Source organism: Vulpes lagopus, chromosome 3 (genome assembly GCF_018345385.1).
Source record: "Vulpes lagopus strain Blue_001 chromosome 3, ASM1834538v1, whole genome shotgun sequence".
Classification (NCBI taxonomy): Eukaryota; Metazoa; Chordata; class Mammalia; order Carnivora; family Canidae; genus Vulpes; species Vulpes lagopus.
Window position 1 is genome coordinate 101,420,351 of NC_054826.1, and position 20,441 is coordinate 101,440,791.

General features: G+C 52.3%; 1 protein-coding gene across 3 annotated transcripts in view; it reads left to right on the forward strand.

Moving 5' to 3' along the window:
* Positions 1-20,441, forward strand: part of FBXL18 (F-box and leucine rich repeat protein 18) — a 45,460-nt gene that overhangs the window by 12,864 nt on the left and 12,155 nt on the right. Inside the window, exons 3-5 of one of the 3 annotated variants that reach the window (XR_005986830.1) lie at positions 56-1,590; positions 4,341-4,513; positions 12,713-12,848. Coding sequence is in view for 2 of the 3 variants with exons in the window: in XM_041749009.1 (XP_041604943.1) it covers positions 56-1,590; positions 12,713-12,931; positions 17,064-17,220 (1,911 nt within the window). In the remaining variant the exon portion in view is untranslated. Of the gene's footprint in view, positions 1-55; positions 1,591-4,340; positions 4,514-12,712; positions 12,932-17,063; positions 17,226-20,441 lie in introns of those variants that run through there. The other 2 variants (XM_041749009.1, XM_041749008.1) reach the window with 2 other exon arrangements.

Here is a 20,441-nt window from a genome sequence, read left to right on the forward strand (position 1 = left end):
CAGGCCCTTTCCTTTCTTGACCTGCCCCCCTCCCTCCCCTGGCCCTGTCCTGCAGGCAAGTGAAGACAAGGTGAAGCAACTGATGAAGGAGATCGGCCGGGAGATCCAGCAGCTCAACATGGCCGGCTGCTACTGGCTGTCAGGTGCCACCATTGAGCACGTGGCCCGTTGCCGCAGCCTGGTGAAGGTGAACCTCTCTGGCTGCCACCTGACCTCCTTGCGCCTCTCCAAGATGCTCTCAGCCTTGCAGCACCTGCGCTCTTTGGCCATCGACGTGAGCCCTGGCTTCGATGCCGGCCAGCTGAGTGGTGAGTGCAAGGCCACACTGAGCCGCGTGCGGGAGCTGAAGCAGACGCTGTACACACCCTCCTATGGTGTCGTGCCCTGCTGCACCAGCCTTGAGAAGCTGCTGCTCTACTTTGAGATTCTCGACCGCACACGTGAGGGCGCCATCCTCTCAGGCCAGCTGATGGTTGGCCAGAGCAATGTGCCCCACTACCAGAACCTGCGGGTCTTCTACGCGCGCCTGGCCCCTGGCTACATCAATCAGGAGGTGGTGCGGCTCTACCTGGCTGTGCTCAGTGACCGCACGCCCGAGAATCTGCACGCCTTCCTCATCTCTGTGCCTGGCAGCTTCGCTGAGAGCGGGGCCACCAAAAACCTCCTGGATTCCATGGCCCGCAACGTGGCCCTGGACGCCCTGCAGCTGCCCAAGTCCTGGCTCAACGGCTCATCCCTGCTCCAGCACATGAAGTTCAACAACCCCTTTTATTTCAGCTTCAGCCGCTGCACCCTGTCCGGTGGCCACCTGATTCAGCGGGTCATTGATGGAGCCAAGGAGCTCCGCAGCCTGGCGAGCCTGAACCTCAGTGGCTGCGTCCACTGCTTGTCCCCGGATTCCCTGCTCCGCAAGGCGGAGGACGATATTGATAGCGGCATCCTGGAGACCCTGGTGGCGTCCTGTCGCAACTTGCGGCACCTCAACCTCTCGGCTGCCCATCATCACAGCTCCGAGGGCCCAGGCCGCCACCTCTGCCAGCTGCTGGCTCGGCTGCGCCACCTGCGCTCCTTATCCCTGCCAGTCTGCTCTGTCGCCGACTCAGCACCACGGTCCGACCGTGTGCCTGCCATGCACGCTGTGCCCCGTGGCTTTGGCAAGAAGGTGCGCATTGGCGTGCAGTCCTGCCCCAACCCCTTCTCGGGGCAGGCAGGCCCTCAGCCTTCCTCCGTGTTCTGGTCTCTGCTGAAGAACGTGCCCTTTCTGGAGCGCCTTGAGCTGATCGGGTCCAACTTCTCCTCTGCCATGCCACGCAATGAACCTGCTATCCGCAACTCCCTCCCGCCCTGCAGCCGGGCACAGAACGTTGGAGACTCGGAAGTGGCTGCCATTGGCCAGCTGGCATTCCTGAGGCACCTGACGCTGGCCCAGCTGCCCAGCATCCTGACAGGCTCTGGGCTGGTCAGCATTGGCCTGCAGTGCCAGCAGCTGCAGTCTCTCTCACTGGCCAACCTGGGCATGATGGGGAAGGTGGTCTACATGTCTGCGCTCTCGGACATGCTGAAGCACTGCAAGCGGCTGAAGGACCTCAGGTGAGGGCCCGGGCAGCTCCTCTATGGCCTCTGTGGGCCCCTGGAGGCTTTAGAGGTGGCGGGGGATGTGGGTCACATGGCCTCTCCTCTGGCAAATGCTTGCATACCTACTTCCTGTCTGTCGAGATGGGCAAGATGTGGGCTGGTCTCTAGTGGCTGAGAGTCAGGGGGTGGCGGGGCTGGCAAGGGGGCAGCGGTGGGTGGAGCCTGGGAGCGCAGGAGGCAAGGATGTCCTCATCACAGTGGCAGCTATGAGTGCAGTAGTAGATGCAGCTGTGTGTGTGCAGTCTTGCCTAGTCCTCATGACCCCCCTAGGTGGCAGCTGTTACTCCCATGTAGCAGAGCTGGTGAGAGAGCCAGGAGCCGAACTCGGGGCTTTCTGTCTGACTTTGTCATTCTTAAAGCTACAAGTCAGTGAGCAGGGAGACTCAAGGCCAGGGCTTTCTGGGAAAGTAGGTAGCATGCCCATGGTCTTGCAAACACATGTCCAAAAGCACAGGTGAGGTGAAAGAGCTTCAGGACTCTAGCTGGAGGAGGGAGTGGGCCCATTTCCAGTTGGGAAAGCACTCCTCCTTGCTGTCCCCCAGCACCCCACCTGCACTGGAGGGGCCAGGATGGAGGAGTGGGAGAGAGCAGCACTGAAGTGGGGGCTACACACTGTTGGGAGGTAATGGTGGTGGCCTGGAGTGGGATGGCAGGCTGATCTGAGAGAGGGAGGACAGGACCTACCCAGGCTATTGTCACAAGAGCCCAGATATGAAACAGACTCCTACTGCATTGAGCCATGGAGTGAGGAGGTTTCTCCTGAGGACCCAGCATTTCAGGGGGAAACTTTTGTTGACTTAAGACATGTTTGAAAATCTTGACAGATCTGGTCTTGAAAAATTGCACTGTTTCCCAAAATTACTTGGAAAGTATGGCTACAGTAGAGCTCAGCTCTACCAGGGATTTAGGCTGGGGAGGGAGTGGCGGCAGGGTGTAGATCCATTAGCCAGGAGCTGAGGGGTGGGTGGCTGGGGGCTGTGCCTGGGGCACTGAGAAGTGTGTCACTGTCCCCACCATGGTAAGCCTGCACTTTGTGGCTTTGCTGAGGGCCAGGTGCTGAGCCAGGGGCTTTCAGGTGCTGTCAAGTTTAATCCCCCTAGACAGGCCTTCATGGTTCCCATTTCACAGATGGGGCAGTGGGGGCCTGAAGGAGCAGTTGAGGCTCACCCAGCTCAGTCTAACTCCAGAGCTTGGCCTTGGCCCTCAAGGTGCAAAATGGAGACATCTGTGTCCTTTGCAGACCTCTACTCTCCCCTCAGGAGGGGACATGTGACAGGAAATGGACCAGATTTGAGTTGGAGCTGGCAGAGTGCTTTGCTGCTCACACCCTGGAGCTTTCCAGAGCTCCTCTGCAGGCTGTGTCTGCCCTCCCCCTGCCTCCCCCACCAAGCATACTACATACACTACGGCTCCTTGAGGCCTTGCTCATCTAGGGGTGAGAGGCCCGGGGGCCAGCCTCAGCCTTCCATGTGGCAGGGCAGGTATTTTCCTGCCACATCCTGGATTCGCAGCATGGGTCCTCAGCCCGAGTGTTCACAGAACCCCATATTTGGGAGTTGTTTATGCTGTGTTCTGTGCATTCTAGTTACACTTGCTTTGAGAACTGTAATGCTGAATTTTTAGAATCTCCTGGTTTGGAAATCTGAGTCAAAGTTAACTTCATGTGAGTTTTATTGTGCAGTGTCTGAGAGCCTGTAGCCGTGTGCGTCACCACGTGTGCTGGTCTCTGGCTCTGGCCTCCCCAGCAACTTCTGCAGCTTGCCCAGAGGTCATACAAGATGCCATGAGCCAGTTAAGGACGCTGGATGGGTAGAGTTGCTGTGCCCATTGCAAGCCCTTTGGGACCCTCTGTCCCACTCCAAAGGCAGGGGTGCCCAGATAGGCCGGACATTCCTGGCTGCTGGCTTCCCGGGGCTTGCAGGAGTAAGGATGCAGGCCTGCTCTTTTTTCCTCACTTGTCCTGACATCTGTCATCCTGCCCACCTCTGCCCTGTGGCCTGCATTGGGTCTTCTGTGTTAATTTCTCTGGCTTGAGCACCTGTCCTGCTGGGGTGGGTTGGAGGAGGGGTCTTGACCACAGGAGGCAGCCTCCTCCACCAACCCCCAACACGGGCCGGGCCTTTCTGACTTCTGAGGCACCCACGCCTGACTTCTTGCCTGCATGTCTGCAACACTGGGAATCCACGCCTCTCTTTTCACTGGTTCTTTTCTGTCCAGTGCCTTGTCCCGCGTTGCTGCCTCTTATGCCTTTGCTGTCACATCACTGGCCTTTCTGGAGGAAGTGGTGGGAAGTGCGTGGTCAGCAGGCCACATGTCACTGGAAGCTGCAAAAGAATCCCAATATTTAACAAACAGAAGACTCCACAGGTCTGCAACCCTGCTAACCTATCAGAGTCTGTGATTGGGAATTGAATGTTTCTTAATTAGGAGAGGCCAAGTGAGCATTCAGGCTCTAATTTCACTAAATTCCAGGTCAAGGTATTTCTGGATCTCTCATCTTTGCTAGCAGGTTTTATTTGCCTTCTTGCCAGCCCGTTAATCCTTGTGCCTTTTCTGACTGGACTTTGGTCACACCATTTTTCATTGTTGGTGAGTGTTGGATAAAAACGGCAATTGTTGAAGGTAAAATAAAGTAACACAATCACGTAATTTAACAAGTCAGAGTAACTGAAATCTCTCCCCCAAAACACCCACCTCACATCCAGAGCGTTTGGTGTCTGCTGCCTGCGGGACCACCTGGAGACTGCAGATGTTCCCAGTTCCCTGGACTGCTTGCCACCCTGCCCGGTGGGAGAGGGGAGCAGGCGTGACGTCTAAGCTGGTCCCCTCTTCCCCGCCTCACCCAGCTTCCGGGTCCTCTACCTGTAAAGTGGGACTGGTAAGACAAAAGGAATTTGTACGTGTAAGGCCTATGGAACAGGGCTTGGCACCTGCAGTCCCCATGATGGTTCTTTATCCATCTAGCAAATATGTGAGCACCTGTTATGTTGGGTTCTGTTCTAGGCAGAGAGATCCTTGTCCCTGGGGAGCTTACATTCCAGTGGGAAAGTGGGCCAACAGTGCACGGAGGGAAGAATGTGGTTTATTAGAGAGTAAAGTATGCTGGAGATAAAGAAGCAGTGTGGGGTGAAGGATGCCAGAGGGCAGGGAATGGGCTTCATGAATCTGAGATTTGAGAAAAGAATTCACAAAGTTAGCAGAGTAGAACTTGGGAAGAACATCCCCAGCCAGCCAGGTAGAGTGGCACCAGCCACCAGTGTTCATAAATCATAGGCAACTTACATTTAAATGAGTTAACGTGAAATAAAATCAAGTGTGCAGTGTCTCGATGGCATGAGCCATGTTTTAGGTACTCAGTGATGGCATGTACTCGTGGCTGCCATGACAGACAGCACCCATGTGGAACGTTCCCATCTGCATGGAAGGTTTGTTGGACGAGCCAAGTTTGTGCCAGGGCCCTGAGATGGGGTGTGCTGGGTGTTTCAGGAGCAGCCAGGGGCCTCTGTAGCTGGAGGGGAGCAGAAGGGCAGGTCACACTGCTGTCGAAACAGGCCAGGGCAGGAGCAGGGCCACCATCAGGAGACCGTATCAGACATTCAGGAAGAGCTGCAGAGATGGTGGATTGATTGAATCCATGGGGTTGGTGGGGGTCAGGGTGGGTCCAGGTGATGTGGAGGCTTTGGCCTGAGCAGTTGAGCCGATGTGGCTGCCATCAGCTGAGAGGGAAAGGCTGTGTGACACGGCTGCACATGTGCATACTGGAGTTTATGAGGCCGTGACCCCTGGCCAGCGTGTGGAACTGAGCAGACTACAGACTGGGCCTGGGGTCTTCAGCAAGAGTCCAAAGGCAAAGTAAGAATCAGTAGACTGAGCAGGAGCCTGCGGGGAGACAGACAGCGTGGCAGAGGGAATGGAGAGGCATTCTGGGAGCTCTCGGAAGGGATTGGGATGCTGGCATACTTGTCACGGCTGCAGGTGCTTTACCCGTGCGTACAGGTATTGACTCCTTTGACATTCTGAACAACGCCAGGAGTAGAGATACTATTGTCCCATTTTGTAGATGAGGGAAGTGGGGCCCAGAGGGTTGAGGAACTTGCCTAGGTGACAGAGCTGGTTTGTGGTCTCCTGGAAGCACTTCTGCTTCACAGGGCCATTGAGGATCGAAGAGCGTAACACAGCAGCATTTAGTGGTCACCAAGTGGCTTCCAGGGCTGGAATGTGATCCTTGTGGCCAAGACCCTCCCCAGGGGCAGGGCCATGCATGTGTGGTGAGTTTTGTGTCTGGGGAGGCCCGGAGGACCCGGGATAAATGGGTTTTGTAGGTCAGCTCAAGAACTTGACCACCGCTCATAATGGACTCTCTGTGCATACCGGCTCTGAGAACCATGTCTGATCAGAGCTGGGTACTGCCTGTTCAGAACAGACACCGGTCTCTAAGACGTGGCCAAATGGCCCCATTCCTCTGGAGTCCTGCCTTCTGCGGCAAGCTGAGCCCGGGGAGGCTGGAGTGAAAGGAGCAGGTGGTACTTGTGCCCTCCTGCTGTGGGCAGGAGCCACAGAGAGGAAGTGGTGCTCTTGAGCCCGGGAGAGGCTGGCACACTGCTTCTGGGGCTGCCTTCATGGGCAGCTCCTGCTTTTCCTGGTGGAGTGTCCCTGAGACGGCAGCCCTCGGGGTCCCCGGCTGGCTAGCTGCTGCCACCATGGTCCCCATCGGTGAGGCCCATCAATTTGAGCTTTGTGGCAGCCGGGTCTCCTGGCTGGGAGCTGCCTCCCTGCAGCCAGGGCTGCTCCTGTGGGGAGGTGGTGCAAGGAACATGTTGTTCCGCTGGTGCCTTGTGTTTCGTGGTGCACCTCCGCAGAGAGAGGATTACGAGCCAGACAGAGAAGGGCACCTTCTTTCCCAAAACTGATTAAGCCCTGCCTCGTGGGGGAGGGAGGGGAAAGCATTACCCTGAGTCACCCTGGCTGCTCATGACCTCAGAACCAGGGCAGTGTCTGGGCGGAAGTGGGAGGGCTGGTTTGGAGTCAGGCCCTGGAGGCTGTCCCAGGACCGCCCTAGAGGCCTAGGCTCTGCTGGAGTGTGTGGGCAGATGGAGGGGGGGGTGCTCTCCTGTGCCCACCGAACCTTGGGGAGCCCAGGCTACCTTTTGGGGAGCGGGTTTTGGAGGCCAGATCCTCACTGGTTGGAAGGTTGAGGCAAGCTGGGAGGGAGCAGGACCACGAGGCCCCCCCAAGGCTAAGGTAACTGATGGGTAATTTTCCTCATCCCACCGCCCTACCTGCCAGTGCTGCCAGCCTGCTGCCCTGTGGGGAGCCAGGGTGTTTGGATGTGCCAGCCCCTGTCCAGGCAGCTGATGGAGTGGTCAGGACTGCCCCATCCCAAACAACTGTTGCAGGTGGCTTCCTTCAGAGTGGGAGAACCTGGAAGTGGTTGGCTAGTTGAAAACTGTTTAAAGACGTGTGTGAACACAGCACACTTTTCCTGTGCTTACTGGCTTTGTAACCAAGCTCTTCCTTGGTTAGCATGGACCTGCAGCGCCACCTAGTGACCAGGGCGCCTCATGTCTGTTCTTTCCTGCTGGATGCCCCAGGGACAAACCAGAGATTGTGGTCCCGGTGCTGGACTTCCTCCCCTCTCATTTTCTCACTTTCAGGTCTGCAAAGGGATGCTTACCTTGGGACTTTTATTTTATTTTTTAATATTTTATTTATTTATTCATGAGAGACAAACAGAGAGACAGAGACAGAGAAGAGACAGAGACAGAGGGAGAAGCAGACTCCATGCAGGGATCCTGACATGGAACTCAATCCTGGGTCTCCAGGATCATGCCCTGGACTGAAGGTGGCGCTAAACCACTGAGCCCCCCCCCCCCCGGGCTGCCCACCTGGGACTTTTAAAAGAATTATTTGTTTTTGAAAGAGAATGAAAGAGTGTGTTCGGACATTTTCTTAAGTCAACTTTCCAAAAAAATACACATTTCTAACTGGGAATGACTTTTGCTTGCTGTCTGGGCCTTGTGTGACTTAGGTTATGACCTTATCCTTGCTTCGGATGAATTAGGATGGCCACCTTCGTGTCTTTTAGAGGCACTGCTCTCTCCTCTCTGAGTTCTTTTCTATCTTTTTTTTAATTTAAAAACACTTTTTAAAAAGATTTTATTTATTTTATTCATGAAAACAGAGAGAGAGAGAGAGAGAGGCAGGCAGAAACATAGGCAGAGAAGCAGGCTCCAGGCAGGGGGCCCAATGTGGGACTTGATCCTGGGACTTCAGGATCACACCCTGGGCTGAAGGCAGGCGCTTAGCCACTGAACCACCCAGACGTCCCAAGTTCTTTCTTTTTTAAAAAAAAGATTTTTTGGGGCAACCCCAGTGGCTCAGTGGTTTAGCGCTGCCTTCAGCCCAGGGCTTAATCCTAGAGACCCGGGATAGAGTCCTGTTTCAGGCTCCCTGCATGGAGCCTGCTTCTCCCTCTGCCTGTGTTTCTGCCTCTCTCTCTCTCTCTCTCTCTCTCTCTCTCTCTGTCTCTCATGAATAAATAAATAAAATCTTAAAAAAAAAAAGGATTTTATTTATTAGAGAGAGAGACCATGTGCATACAGAAGGAGATGGAGAAGCAGGCTCCCTGCTGTGGGGCAGGATCCTAGGACCCTGAGATCATGACCTGAGCTGAAGGCAGCCGCTTAACCAATTAAGCCACCCATGTGTCTCTCAGAGTTCTTTCTTTGAGGATGGAATTCGGGGCAGCCCAGGTGGCTCAGCGGTTTAGCGCTCCTTCAGCCCAGGGCATGATCCTGGAGACCCGGGTTTGAGTCCCACATCAGGCTCCCTGCATGGAGCCTGCATCTCCCTCTGCCTGTGTTTCTGCCTCTCTCTCTCTCTCTCTCTCCCCCTCTCTTTCTCTCTCATGAATAAATAAGTAAAAACAAGAAAAGGATGGAATTCATTCAGTGAGATCTGGGAATAAGATCATGCAGAGAATGGCCTGCGTTCCATATCTCTGACGTGGAACACCCGTTTACTTCATATCTCTGATGTCTGTGGCCCCCTGGGGGATTCTTTCCCTAGCGTTGGTGCCCAGAAAGGTGTGTCACTGGCCTCCCTCCTGCCTTGAGCTAGGTGCTGCTCTTCTTATCCCTTACATGTTCTGAGTCTTTGCTTTGGTGGGAGAGTGAACATGAGGCTTTTGAAATCATATCACAGAAGGACCCATAGTTCCCCCCACAATGTTAGTGTCCGGAGCTTTACTAGGATTTCTACTTACACTTACTTACTTATTTGTTTGTTTATTTTTTAAAAAAGTAATCTCCATACCCAATGTGGGGCTTGGACTTGTGACCCAGAGATCAAGAATCAGAAGTTCTATTGACTGAGCCAGCCAGGTGCTCCTCTACTTACATTTAATTTAGATAATTAAAAAGAAAAAAGATTTTATTTATTCATGAGAAGCAGAGACACAGGCAGAAGGAGAACCAGGCTCCATGTAGGAAGCCTGATGTGGGACTCGATCCTGGGAATCCGAGATCATGCCCTGAGCCAAAGGCAAACGCTCAGCTGCTGAGCCACCTGGGTGTCCCTAATTTAAATAAAATTGAGGGGCACTCTGTCCGTAGAGCATGTGACTCTGACCTTGGCGTTGTGCGTTTGAGACCCATGTTGGCCATAGAGAGTACTTTAAAAAATGAATATGGGCATCCTGGGTGGCTCAGTGGTTTAGCACTGCCTTTGGCCCAGGGTGTGATCCTGGAGACCTGGGATTGAGTCCCACATCGGGCTCCCTGTGTGGAGCCTGCTTCGCCTCTGCCTGTCTCTGCCTCTCTCTCTCTCTCTCTTTCTCTCTCTCTCTCTCTCTGTCTCCCCCCCTCTGTGTGTCTCAGGAATAAATAAATAAAATCTTAAAAAAAAAAAGAATGTAAAATTAAAAACTAGTCTCACTAGTCACCTTTCAGTGAGTGATGGCTCCTCTACTGGACAGCTCAGGATAGAACATTCCATTGTTGAGGGACATTTTGTTCAGTGGCTGTTCTATTAGACAGTTGGCATTGGTTGTTTTTTTTTTTTTTTAAAGACCCCGTTTTATTTATTAAATATTTATTTATTTTTAGAGCATGAACAGGGGGAGGGGAGAGAGAATCTCGAACAGACTGCACTGAGCATGGAGCCCAATGTGGGGCTCGATCTCACGACCCTAAGATCATGACTTGAGCTGAAATCAAGAGCAGATGCTCAATGGACTGAGCCACCCAGGTGCCCCTCAAAGACCTCATTTTAAAATCCTTTCTCCCTGGGATCCCTGGGTGGCGCAGCGGTTTAGCGCCTGCCTTTGGCCCAGGGCGCGATCCTGGGACCCGGGATCGAATCCCACGTCGGGCTCCCGGTGCATGGAGCCTGCTTCTCCGTCTGCCTGTGTCTCTGCCTCTCTCTTTCTCTCTCTGTGACTATCATAAATCAATAAAAATTAAAAAAAAAAAAAATCCTTTCTCCCTTTGTCTTGTGATTTGTTTTTGTTTTTGTTTTTTTAAGATTTTATTTATTTATTCATGATGCAGGACCCACAGGATGCTGCTCTTCTTATCCCTTACATGTTCTGAGTCTTTGCTTTGGTGGGAGAGTGAACATGAGGCTTTTCTTGCCCACTGCCACGGCCCCACTGGGGGAATCTGTGTCCGCTGCTGGTAGGGCAGTGGCTCAGAGCAACCCACTATCCCAGGTCTGACATGGGGTTTATACAGGAGTGTCTACACAACACCTGGGCTCCAGGAGGCTCAGAGGGTCCGAAGGAGGGAGGAGACAGCAGCACACAGCAGCTTCCTTGCAGTGGGGGCTGCGGCCTGGCCGGGCATGGGCCTGCCTCTGGTCTCAGGGCCTGGCTGCCCTCAGAGGAGGTCTGCGTCTCTACTGCCACCTGCCTGAAGTCCAACATTGGCCACGGAGACCCCTGAGAAGTAACCTTGCCTGCTGCTTGCTGGCCACCCTTGTGCGATGTCCTTTTGTCTGTCAGATGGGAGGTGACCCAGAGATGGTGAAGCCTGGTGGGGGAGTGGAAGTACTTTCCTCACAAACCTTGTCCTTTGCCTTCCCCAGCCTTCAGGAGGCAGCGGGCTTTGGTTGCCCATGGGCCTCTGCCCTCTGTCAGGCATCCCCCCGAGCTGCAGTTTCCCACAGATGGGCCCAGATCTCCATCATCTGGCTGTGGCTCCTGCTCTGCCTTTTCCTTGTGCAGGCATTTCCACTGGCTTCTTCCATCTGTGCTGCTGGCTTTGGAGCTGCTCTGGCCAGCTGACTGGGGATACCCCCCACCCCATGGCAGCCAGAGCACGCTTTTTTTGTTTTTGTTTTTTTTACTCACTGCCCCATAGAGCAAGCTATTTAAAAGGATCAAGTGATACCTGTATATGTCGGAGATGGACAGAAATCCTTCAGAAGGCCATGGAAAAAGGAAGCTTCTGACGTCTAAGCCCTGTTTTCCAGGGATAATCTTTGTGAATGACTTTCCTTGTGTTTTTTGGGGGATGGTCTTGGGTTTCTGGGTAACTTACCAGAGAAAAACCTCTACAAAACCTCCACGAATGTTTGGGTCTTCATCTCCACCTCTCCTTGGCTTCTATGCTAGCATCCTGGGGCTGCCCTCACAGCCACTACAACACAAGTGATTTCTCTCACAGTTCCAGAGACCAGAAGTTCTAGGTCCAGGTGTTAGCAGGGTTCTTTCTGGAGGCTCTGATGGGGGCCTGTGCCAGGTGTGTCCCCTGGCTTCTGGTGGTTTCTGGCAGTGGTTGGCATTCCTTGGCTTGTGGACATGTCACTCTGATCTCTGACATGTCGTCACATGGTGCTCTCCCTATATGCTCCTGCACTGCTGTGCCTCTGGCCTTCGTGTAAGGAACCGGCTGCTGGATTAGAGCTACCCTTGTTGAGCATGACCTTGTTCTAATGCGATTGCATCTGTAGACTGTTTCCAAGTAAAGTATATTTATGGGTGCCAGGGGTTAGGACTGTCATGTATCTGTTGGGGTGGGGGGACACAGCTCCCACCAGCTCCCCTCTTCATTCTCCTGGTTCTTGGCCCTTCTCCTGGCAGCTTCTAGAATCCTCTTGGCTTCCCCTAGCCCTCTGTTCTTCCACTGGCTCTCATTCTGGAGGGCTCCTGTGGCCCAGGGTCCTGCCACAAATCCAGGTATCTGCTGGTTCCACAGCCATGTTCCCAGCTGGTGCTTGACTGCCCCATCAGTTTTCCTCAGCACCTCCAGCTGTGTCCTACAACATCGCTCTGCCCTCCAAACTGCTCCGTCCTCTAGGCTCTTCTGGGTGCACAGAAAGTTCTGGAAGGGTTTGGAATGTTGTCCTCCACTCTGCTTTTCTGGGCCCTGCTTGTCCCTGGCTGGAGTGTCAGTGCAGACTCCACACCTTCCTGCCCAGTGGCCAGTATGGCTTTTGCCATCTCTTCCTGTCTTTCTTTTTTTTTTTTTTTTTCTTCCTGTCTTTCTAAAGCCAATCTGACCTGGGTGGATCTCGCCAGTCTCTTGTCTGCAGCTGAAGTCCTAGCTCTTCTTACTCTCCGCTTCCCACCAGAGGACTGTGGATCTGCCCGGGACCACCTCACCCTTCCTACCTGGCTTGGGCACCTCTCCTGCCCCAACCTTCAGATTCCCTCCCTGTCCCTTGGCGTTTCTTCATTTATCACAGACGAGCAGTGGTGGGTGGCAGGGACTGTATCTAAATATGTCTCTCTGCCCCCTGCCCAGCAGGTTCTCATTTGAGGTGGTTGGGGTACTGAGTGGGCTCTGCAGCAGACGTGGTGGTCTCTAGGCTCTGAGCAGTGACGTGGCTGGGGTCTGTACAGGAGCTAGCCTACCAGGTTCCCCCCCACACACCCTGCCCCAACTCAGGATCTTCTGGGAAGACCCCAGTGTCTGAGTGCTCTCCCAGTGCTCCAGGGGACTATGGTGTAGACCAGCGTGGGGACAACTGGTAGAGGCCCTCTGCAGCTCCCAAGGATGTGCCTGGGGGTGCCCTAGCCCAGGAGGCCCCTGCGCCTGGCCGCAACACGGGTCTCACTCTCCTCTCCCCCCCGCAGGCTGGAACAGCCCTATTTCAGCGCCAACGCCCAGTTCTTCCAGGCGCTCAGCCAGTGCTCTGCGCTGCAGCGCCTCTGCCTGGTCTCCCGCAGCGGCACGCTCCAGCCTGAGGCTGTGCTGGCTTTCATGGCCCGCTGCCTGCACGTTGTTGTGTGCCACATGTTCACCGGGGAGTCCCTGGCCACCTGCAAGAGCCTGCAGCAGTCCCTGCTCCGAAGGTGAGTAGCTGGGGGTGCGGTGAGGGTGGTGGCTGGCGACCTAGTGGCTGCTTCTTCCTCAGGCTTCCTGCAAAGCCCAGCAGCTAATATCATGGACTTAAAAAAATGCCTGCAGAGGTGGCCTGAGAACAAAGTCTAGCTTCCTGTCACTTTCACCTCAGTGCCTTGCCTCCTGGGCACTCCCTCTGCGACACGTTTAATGTCTACGTAGTTGAAGCTCTGAAGAAGAAAGCCCCATGTCCCCACGGTGCTGTTCTCTGGATGAGGGGTAACAGTGCGCACTGCAGTCAGCCTGCAGACACTCGTCTGTCCTCAGTGCCCTCCCTGGACCTTTTCTGTCCCCAGGATTTGATGCAGAACGCCTCATCATATTAGTTGTCACCTCCCTGTAGCCTTCTTGGGTCTGTGACAGTCCTGTTTTTCCTGCTTTTTCATGACCTTGACACTTTTGAAGAGCACTGGCCAGGTATTTGGTAGAATGTCCATGAGTTTGGACCAGAAATCCACAGAGGTGACACCATGTCCTTAGTGTGCTGTGCCGGGCACACATGGTGTTGTCATGTCTTCTTACTGGTGTCTGCAGGCTTCTCAGATGTAAGGTCACATTATTCCCCTCCTTTTTTGGGGGGGTAAGATTTTATTTCTTTATTAGACATAGAGGGAAAGAGTGAGCGGGAGGGAGAGGAAGAGAATCTGAAGCCAACTCCCCACTGAGCACAGAACCTGACGTAGGGCTCCATCCCATGACTGTAAGATCATGAAACCAAGGGGATCCCTGGGTGGCGCAGCGGTTTGGCGCCTGCCTTTGTCCCAGGGCGCGATCCTGGAGACCCGGGATCATATCCCACGTCGGGCTGCCGGTGCATGGAGCCTGCTTCTCCCTCTGCCTATGTCTCTGCTTCTCTCTGTCTCTCTGTGATGACTATCATAAATAAATAAGAATTAAAAAAAAAAAAAAAAAGATCATGAAACCAAGAGTTGGATGCCCGACTGACAGAGCCACCCAGGTGCCCCCATTACTCCCTTTCTAATTAACAAGCATCTTGAGAGTCTGCAATCTTGTTTTCTGTGAGAGTTTTGCCTACTGATTTTAGGGGTCCATGGATGGATCTTGCCAGTGACAATTATTAATTTGATGTTTGGCTAATGACAATTTTCAGTTTCCTTCATTCTTCCTAGATTTATTAATGGGAACTGTGCTGTGAGAAAGAATCTGTCCCTTCTCCACATTTGCTTATTTAGTATTTCTTTTTTTTTTTTTTTTTTTTAGTATTTCTTTATAAGAGTACAGACTCATGGATATTTACTTATTCAGGGGGTTTTCATCATGCTCACGTTATTCATGAGGTTACACAGATTGGTCAGTTTTGGCCATGGGGGGTGTTCTTTCAGACTGGGTCCTATGCTCTTGCAACATACCCCTTCCTTTTTTGAGCACTTCTTACTTTCTGTCAATAGCAGACATTCCAGGCCCAGCCCTGGAATAAACTATTTCTTCATGGAGCCTGGCTCCTTTTATTGGAGGGTGGAATTAGAAACCAAGGTTGGATGCTGGGTGTGCTCACTGCTGCTGGGGTGTCCTTGCCTCCAGGCCACCTCATGGACAGAGTAGGAAATTCATGTGTGTGAATACACGTGCACACACACCCACCCCCCCACCGCCCACCCCCCACACCTGTGTTTCAATATCACCCATTGGCATCTATGTTACAAACGAGTTCATACTGATGCCCTCTCATCCCCAGCTCATATCCCAGGTTTCCTGCAGACCTCCTCTCCTTCTTCATGACATCCCTCCCTGTTGGCTCTTGCCATCCACAGTGTGTTTGCTGGTTCATTCCATCCTAGTGTGCACACCTGAGTCAGCTTTAGAATCGCCAGCTCACTGCCTGGAGGATAATATGTGTTCACACTCTTGTCTGATCCTCGTGGTACCCTGTCTTCCAGAGTTACTGAGAATTGCTTTTTGCTTCCCATCCCCTTCAGTGTGGTCATGTTGCTCATTTGTAATGCAGTCAGGCTTCCTTTATTCCTGCATTATAACACATTTTGCAGTTGCACTACATCCTGGTAGATTTTATTTGTCTGGTGTTTTGGTACGTGAAGCCTCACAGTGGCTCTCAGGGTCAGAGCTCTATCAAACGGTGTGCTTGGAGAAGTGCCATCCACTCCTCCCTGCCTCTACCTCGAGACCACCCCACCTCAGACAACTGGTCTCATCACTTCTTGGTTATTCTTTCCATATTTTTTGCACAAATAAACAGTATTTTCTCCTATCCCCTTCTTATATGTGCTTTTACTTTTTTGTATGATAATACGTAGGAATTTCGTTCCTACAGGTCTTACTCATTCTTTTTACAGCCTTGCATTCTTTTTCCATGGTGGTAAAATACACATAACACAATTCCCATTTTAACTGGTTCTAAGTGTGCAGTACAGGCAGTGAGCACATGCCCACTGTTGTGCAGCCCCCCCCCCCCCCCCGCCCTCTACCCACAGGCTTCGTTTTCCCAAATGGAGGTTCTGCTGCATTAGCACTGACCACCCAGCCCCTGCCCAGCCCCTGCCCAACCCCTGGCGCCCACCATCGACATGCAACCTCAGGTCTGGCTTTTTCTGCATTCCCTTAGAAGTTTATTTTAAGAAGTCTAAAAAAAAAAAAAAAAAGAAATAAAAGATTATGATGTATTTTTTTAAAAATTTTTAAAATTTTTTATTTTTATTTATGATAGTCACAGAGAGAGAGAGAGAGAGAGAGAGAGAGAGGCAGAGACATAGGCAGAGGGAGAAGCAGGCCCCATGCACCGGGAGCCCGACGTGGGATTCGATCCCGGGTCTCCAGGATCGCGCCCTGGGCCAAAGGCAGGTGCCAAACCGCTGTGCCACCCAGGGATCCCAAGATTATGATGTATTGATTAAAGGGAAGCTGCTCTGACTTGCTGAATCCTCCAGTATGAGTTTGCTTTTCAAATCCCCAAAATACATCCCCAGGCATCCCCCGAAATACATCCCTAGGGGGCTTTGTTTCTGGGCATTTGTCACGTCCACAGATGTCTAATACTGTGCATGGCTCTGTGGCCTGTGCTTTTTTTTTTTTTTTTTTTCTTCGACCTGTGCTTTTCATCTGACATGGGTTTGAGATTTGTTGTTGCTATTCACTGGGGCCACTTCATTCCTGATGAGGACTGTGTGTGCCAGTCCTTCATATGGATTTGTTACATTTTGTATTTCTGTTGTGCTCATGGGTATCTGGGTTGTTTCCCATGTTTCCTCTATCCTCATGAACATTCTCATATAGGTTTCCCCATGTGCAGATACACAGATTCCTAGAAGTGAACGCATTCACTCAGTGTGTATTCAAGAAGATGCCAAAATGCTCTCCAAAGCAATTCTCCCAAGACCCGCTTCCCTTAGCAGGGTGTGAGAGTTCCTGCCCCATGTCCTTGTCCCAATCCTTGATATTGTTGGACTTTCACATTTTCCTGGTTTCCTGGGTGAGGATGGCCCTCCTGTGGCCCACACTTGGGTCTTGTTTGTTCCCACCAAGCATTGTCTGGTGAGTTTATCACCAGGCCATATCCTTGTCTGTGATTGGCTCTGCAGATCCCTTACTTTTCTGTTGGTTTTCTTTGGGGAGGGGAAGAGGAAAGCTCGGGACCAGTGTGCCTTCGCTGTATGCTCATTGGTGTGCTCAGTGGTGAGAGTCTGGGCTGATGCTCCTAGTCAGTGGGCACACCATATCAGCTATCCTGAAGCTATTTCTTTTCCTCCTGGTTTTTCCTGCCTGTTGTGTTCACCATTGCTTCAGATTGCTATCATGAGTTTAATACCTCCTCCACTGCCCCTGTAAACCCAAAGCTTCCTTTAAACCTGCCACGTGTCCTTTACCCTGTTTTAAGAACTCAGATATCAAAGCTGGTTGGTTTGTGTGCAAAATACAGCCAAATGGGCTTTGAGTGATGGCTCTGAGGAACTGCCTCAGGGACTGCCACGTGTCAACCTGAGTGCTTCACTTATCTGCTAAAAGCTTATAGACTTTTGCAAACCCAGATCGCACTTGGGGGTTGTGTTAACTAAACAAGTGGCCAAATATACCTTTGGCCAGGTAAGCACTTATTGTCCCCTCCAACAGGAAATGGTGTGCTTGGGTCAGCCTGAGGTTTGTGGGAGGTGGTGTTCATAGGCTCCCCATTGGTGAAACACTCCAGATGCCACGGCTTGTGTGGACTGTGTGGCCTGTGCACCTCTGCAGCACCCCACGGATCCTCCCACTCCTCGAGACTGTGTGACAGTGGTGAGTATCAAATGCAGACTCTTGGGATTCCTGAGCTTCCAGCTCACACTGGGGAAGCCAGGCAAGGGGTGGTTTTGAAGGCTTAAACGATCAATATCAGATTACTCAACTCTGTTTTAGCTTGACCTAAGGCAGCTTATCAGGCGGGAACCATCATGCAGGTTGATGGGCAGTGGGCCTTCTCTGCAGCCTGCGTGAGAAGAGATCTTCTAGATTGGCATTCTCTACCTTCCTCCCCTGGGCTGAAGCTCTTTGAGGTGCAAAGATGTTTCTTTCTTTTTCTTTTCCCTTTTTTTAGTTTTTAAATAAGAGAGGAATTTTTTTTTAATCTATTTATCTGACAGAGCACTTGAGCACAAGAAGGGGGAGGGGCATAGGGAGAGGGAGAAGCAGGCTCCATGCAGGGAGCCCGATACGGAACTCGATCCTGAGTCTCCAGGATCATGCTCTGGGCCGAAGGTGGCACTAAACCGCTGAGCCATCCGGGCTGCCCAGTTTTGACCATTTTAAAGTATAGAGGCATACCTGACTCTGTTGTACTTTATTCTTAGATGCTGTGTTTTGTTCTTTTACAAACTGAAGGTTTGTGACAACCTTGCATCAAGTTTAGTGTCCTTTTTCCAATGGCTTTGCTATGTGTCTCTGTGTCACATTTTGGCAGTTCTTGCAACATTTCAAACTTTTTCATTGTTATGTTTCTTCTGGTGACCCATGATCAGTAGTTACGACTCTGTGGAAACTCACTTAGTGGTTAGCATTTTTTAGCAATAAAGTATTTTTTTAAAAGATTTTATTTATTTGCAAGAGAGAGCGAGAGAGAGCATGAGCAGGAGGATGGGCAGAGGGAGAAGCAGGCTCCCTGGGAGCCTGACCTGGAGCTTGATCCAGGGATTCCGGGATCATAACCTGAGCTAAAGGCAGACACTTAAACAACTGATCCACCAGGTGCCTTGCAATAAAGTATTTTTTAATTAAGGCATGTACATCGTTTTTTAGACATAATGCCATTGCACACTCACCAGGCTACGGTATAAAGATAACTTTTATGTGCTGGGAAGCCAAGCATGTATTGTGATCATGTGGCTTGCAATATTGTGACACTTGCTGCACTGAGGTACTTGGTAGTACAGTCGTCTGGAACGGGGTGCACAGTATTTCCGAGGTCAATGCAGTGTTAGTGCACATTCATGGGGCTTTGAGCACATTCATGTTATTGTGTGGCCATCAGCACTGTTGAGCTCCAGATTCTTGCATCTTCCCAGACTGAAACTGTCCCCTGTGAAACATTGACTCCCCCTTCCCCCGTCCCCCAGCCCCTGGGGGCCTCTATTCCATTTTCTGTTTCTGTGGATTGATGCTAAGATTTCCCCCCCCCCCCTTTTTTTTAAGGACCTATGAGCCACTGGGAAGAGTTGTCGGTACTCTTATCACCCTCACTGACTTTGAAGTAGGTCACCATGTTCCTGGGGGCTCCAGCTTTGGGAAGCTGACACCTTCCCTGCTGGACGTGTTCTGCCCGAAGGGGCTTGGACTGGCCTATTGGCTCCCTCCTGGTGCTGAGAGCCAGTGGTTCCTCACTTCCTAGGCCTGCAGAGACAGCAACCAGCTTTGGGTGTCGCGGGTTTTCCCACCGTGTACATAAGAACCTTCTCAGCAACGGAGAATGTCTGAAGTGACCACACAGTTCAGAGATTGTGCTTTTGACAAGAGAGGGTCTGGATGTTTCCTTCCCCATGTAGGCATCACTAGCTGATGAAGCTAATTCTGATCCTCAAAATCCTTCTCGGGGATCCCTGGGTGGCGCAGCGGTTTCGCGCCTGCCTTTGGCCCAGGGTGCGATCCTGGAGATCTGGGATCAAATCCCACGTCGGGCTCCCGGTGCATGGAGCCTGCTTCTCCCTCTGCCTGTGTCTCTGCCTCTCTCTCTCTCTCTCTCTCTGTGACTATCATAAAGAAATAAAAATTAAAAAAAAAAAATCCTTCTCAACACAGTGCTCCAGGCCAGCTGATCAGACTTGGCACTGAGATGCCAGTCCCTGCTCTAAGCTTCTCTTTTTCACTTTTGGTTCTGTTTACAACATCCCTGTCTGTATACCTTTTATGCCAGTAGCCTGTTTGCATCCTCACAGCTCATCTTAGTGGCCTGCTCAGGTGCAGCCCCTACTGGGCTGGGAGCTCCCTCCCCTGACCTCTCGGACTATACCCATCTGCCTCTTTCTTAGTGAGCGTAGCACACATGATCATGTTCTTTGCAGCCTCGTCAGGTAATGAGGCTTGAGGACTGGCATGTGATAGCTCTGCTTTCCTGGTGCATCTTTGCACTATGAGCACAAAACTGGTGCAGGGTTGGGGTCACTGGCAGCCCCCATGGGCAGTGGTCATGGCTGCCGCCTGGAGTGTGACACCTGAGACCAGACCTGGAGCTGGCCTTGGTTCAGTGGGTTACTTGGGCAGAAGCTGCACCAGTCCCTGTGTCCCTGTGTCCTGGCATCTGGCACAGGCTCTGGCCATGGTGTGGCCCACTGGGTGCCTGGTGCTGGCTCAGGGGCATTAAGGGCATCCTCCAGTCCACAGTGCTGAGAATCCTGTGCCTGTGGCTGCCCTTGTGTGCTCCTCCAGCAAACCTCCTTTGAGCCTCTGTTCTGGGCCCCCATCTTAGATGCTGGGGGCTGTGCTGTCACCCTGTTCGCAAGTACTCCTTTTGTGCCAGCACTCTGAGTTATTCCTCTGTTGTTCAAGCCTCCCAGAACTCTTGGGAGATACATGCCGTTAGACCTAATATATAGATGGGGAAACGGAGGCTCTGGGAGGTGCTGCAGCTGAGTAGTGCAAGCTGGACCCCAGCAGGGGCAGAATTGGAGTTTGTGTCCAGAGGGAAGAAGAGCACCCCCCCTCTAGAGGGCTGTGCTAGGTGCTGCGTGGGACTCTCCAGAACCCTGTGGCCATCTCACCCTGAGCCCCCAAGTCCTGAGGGAGGCTCATAGGGCTGAAGAATCTTCTGTGCTTGTCCAGGCTGCATTCTGATCCAGGTCTACTGGAAGCCCTTCTCCAGCCATGCTGCTGGGGGCAGGGCTGAGATGCAGCCTAGTGATGGGAGAGGCACTGGCGCCCCATCTGTGGATACCCTCCTAGTGGCCTCTGCTGCCTGTGGTTGTCTGGAGCATGGCTCCGGCTGGGAGTCTGGGCCATCCAGCACGGCCTGTAGAGGTTTCTCTT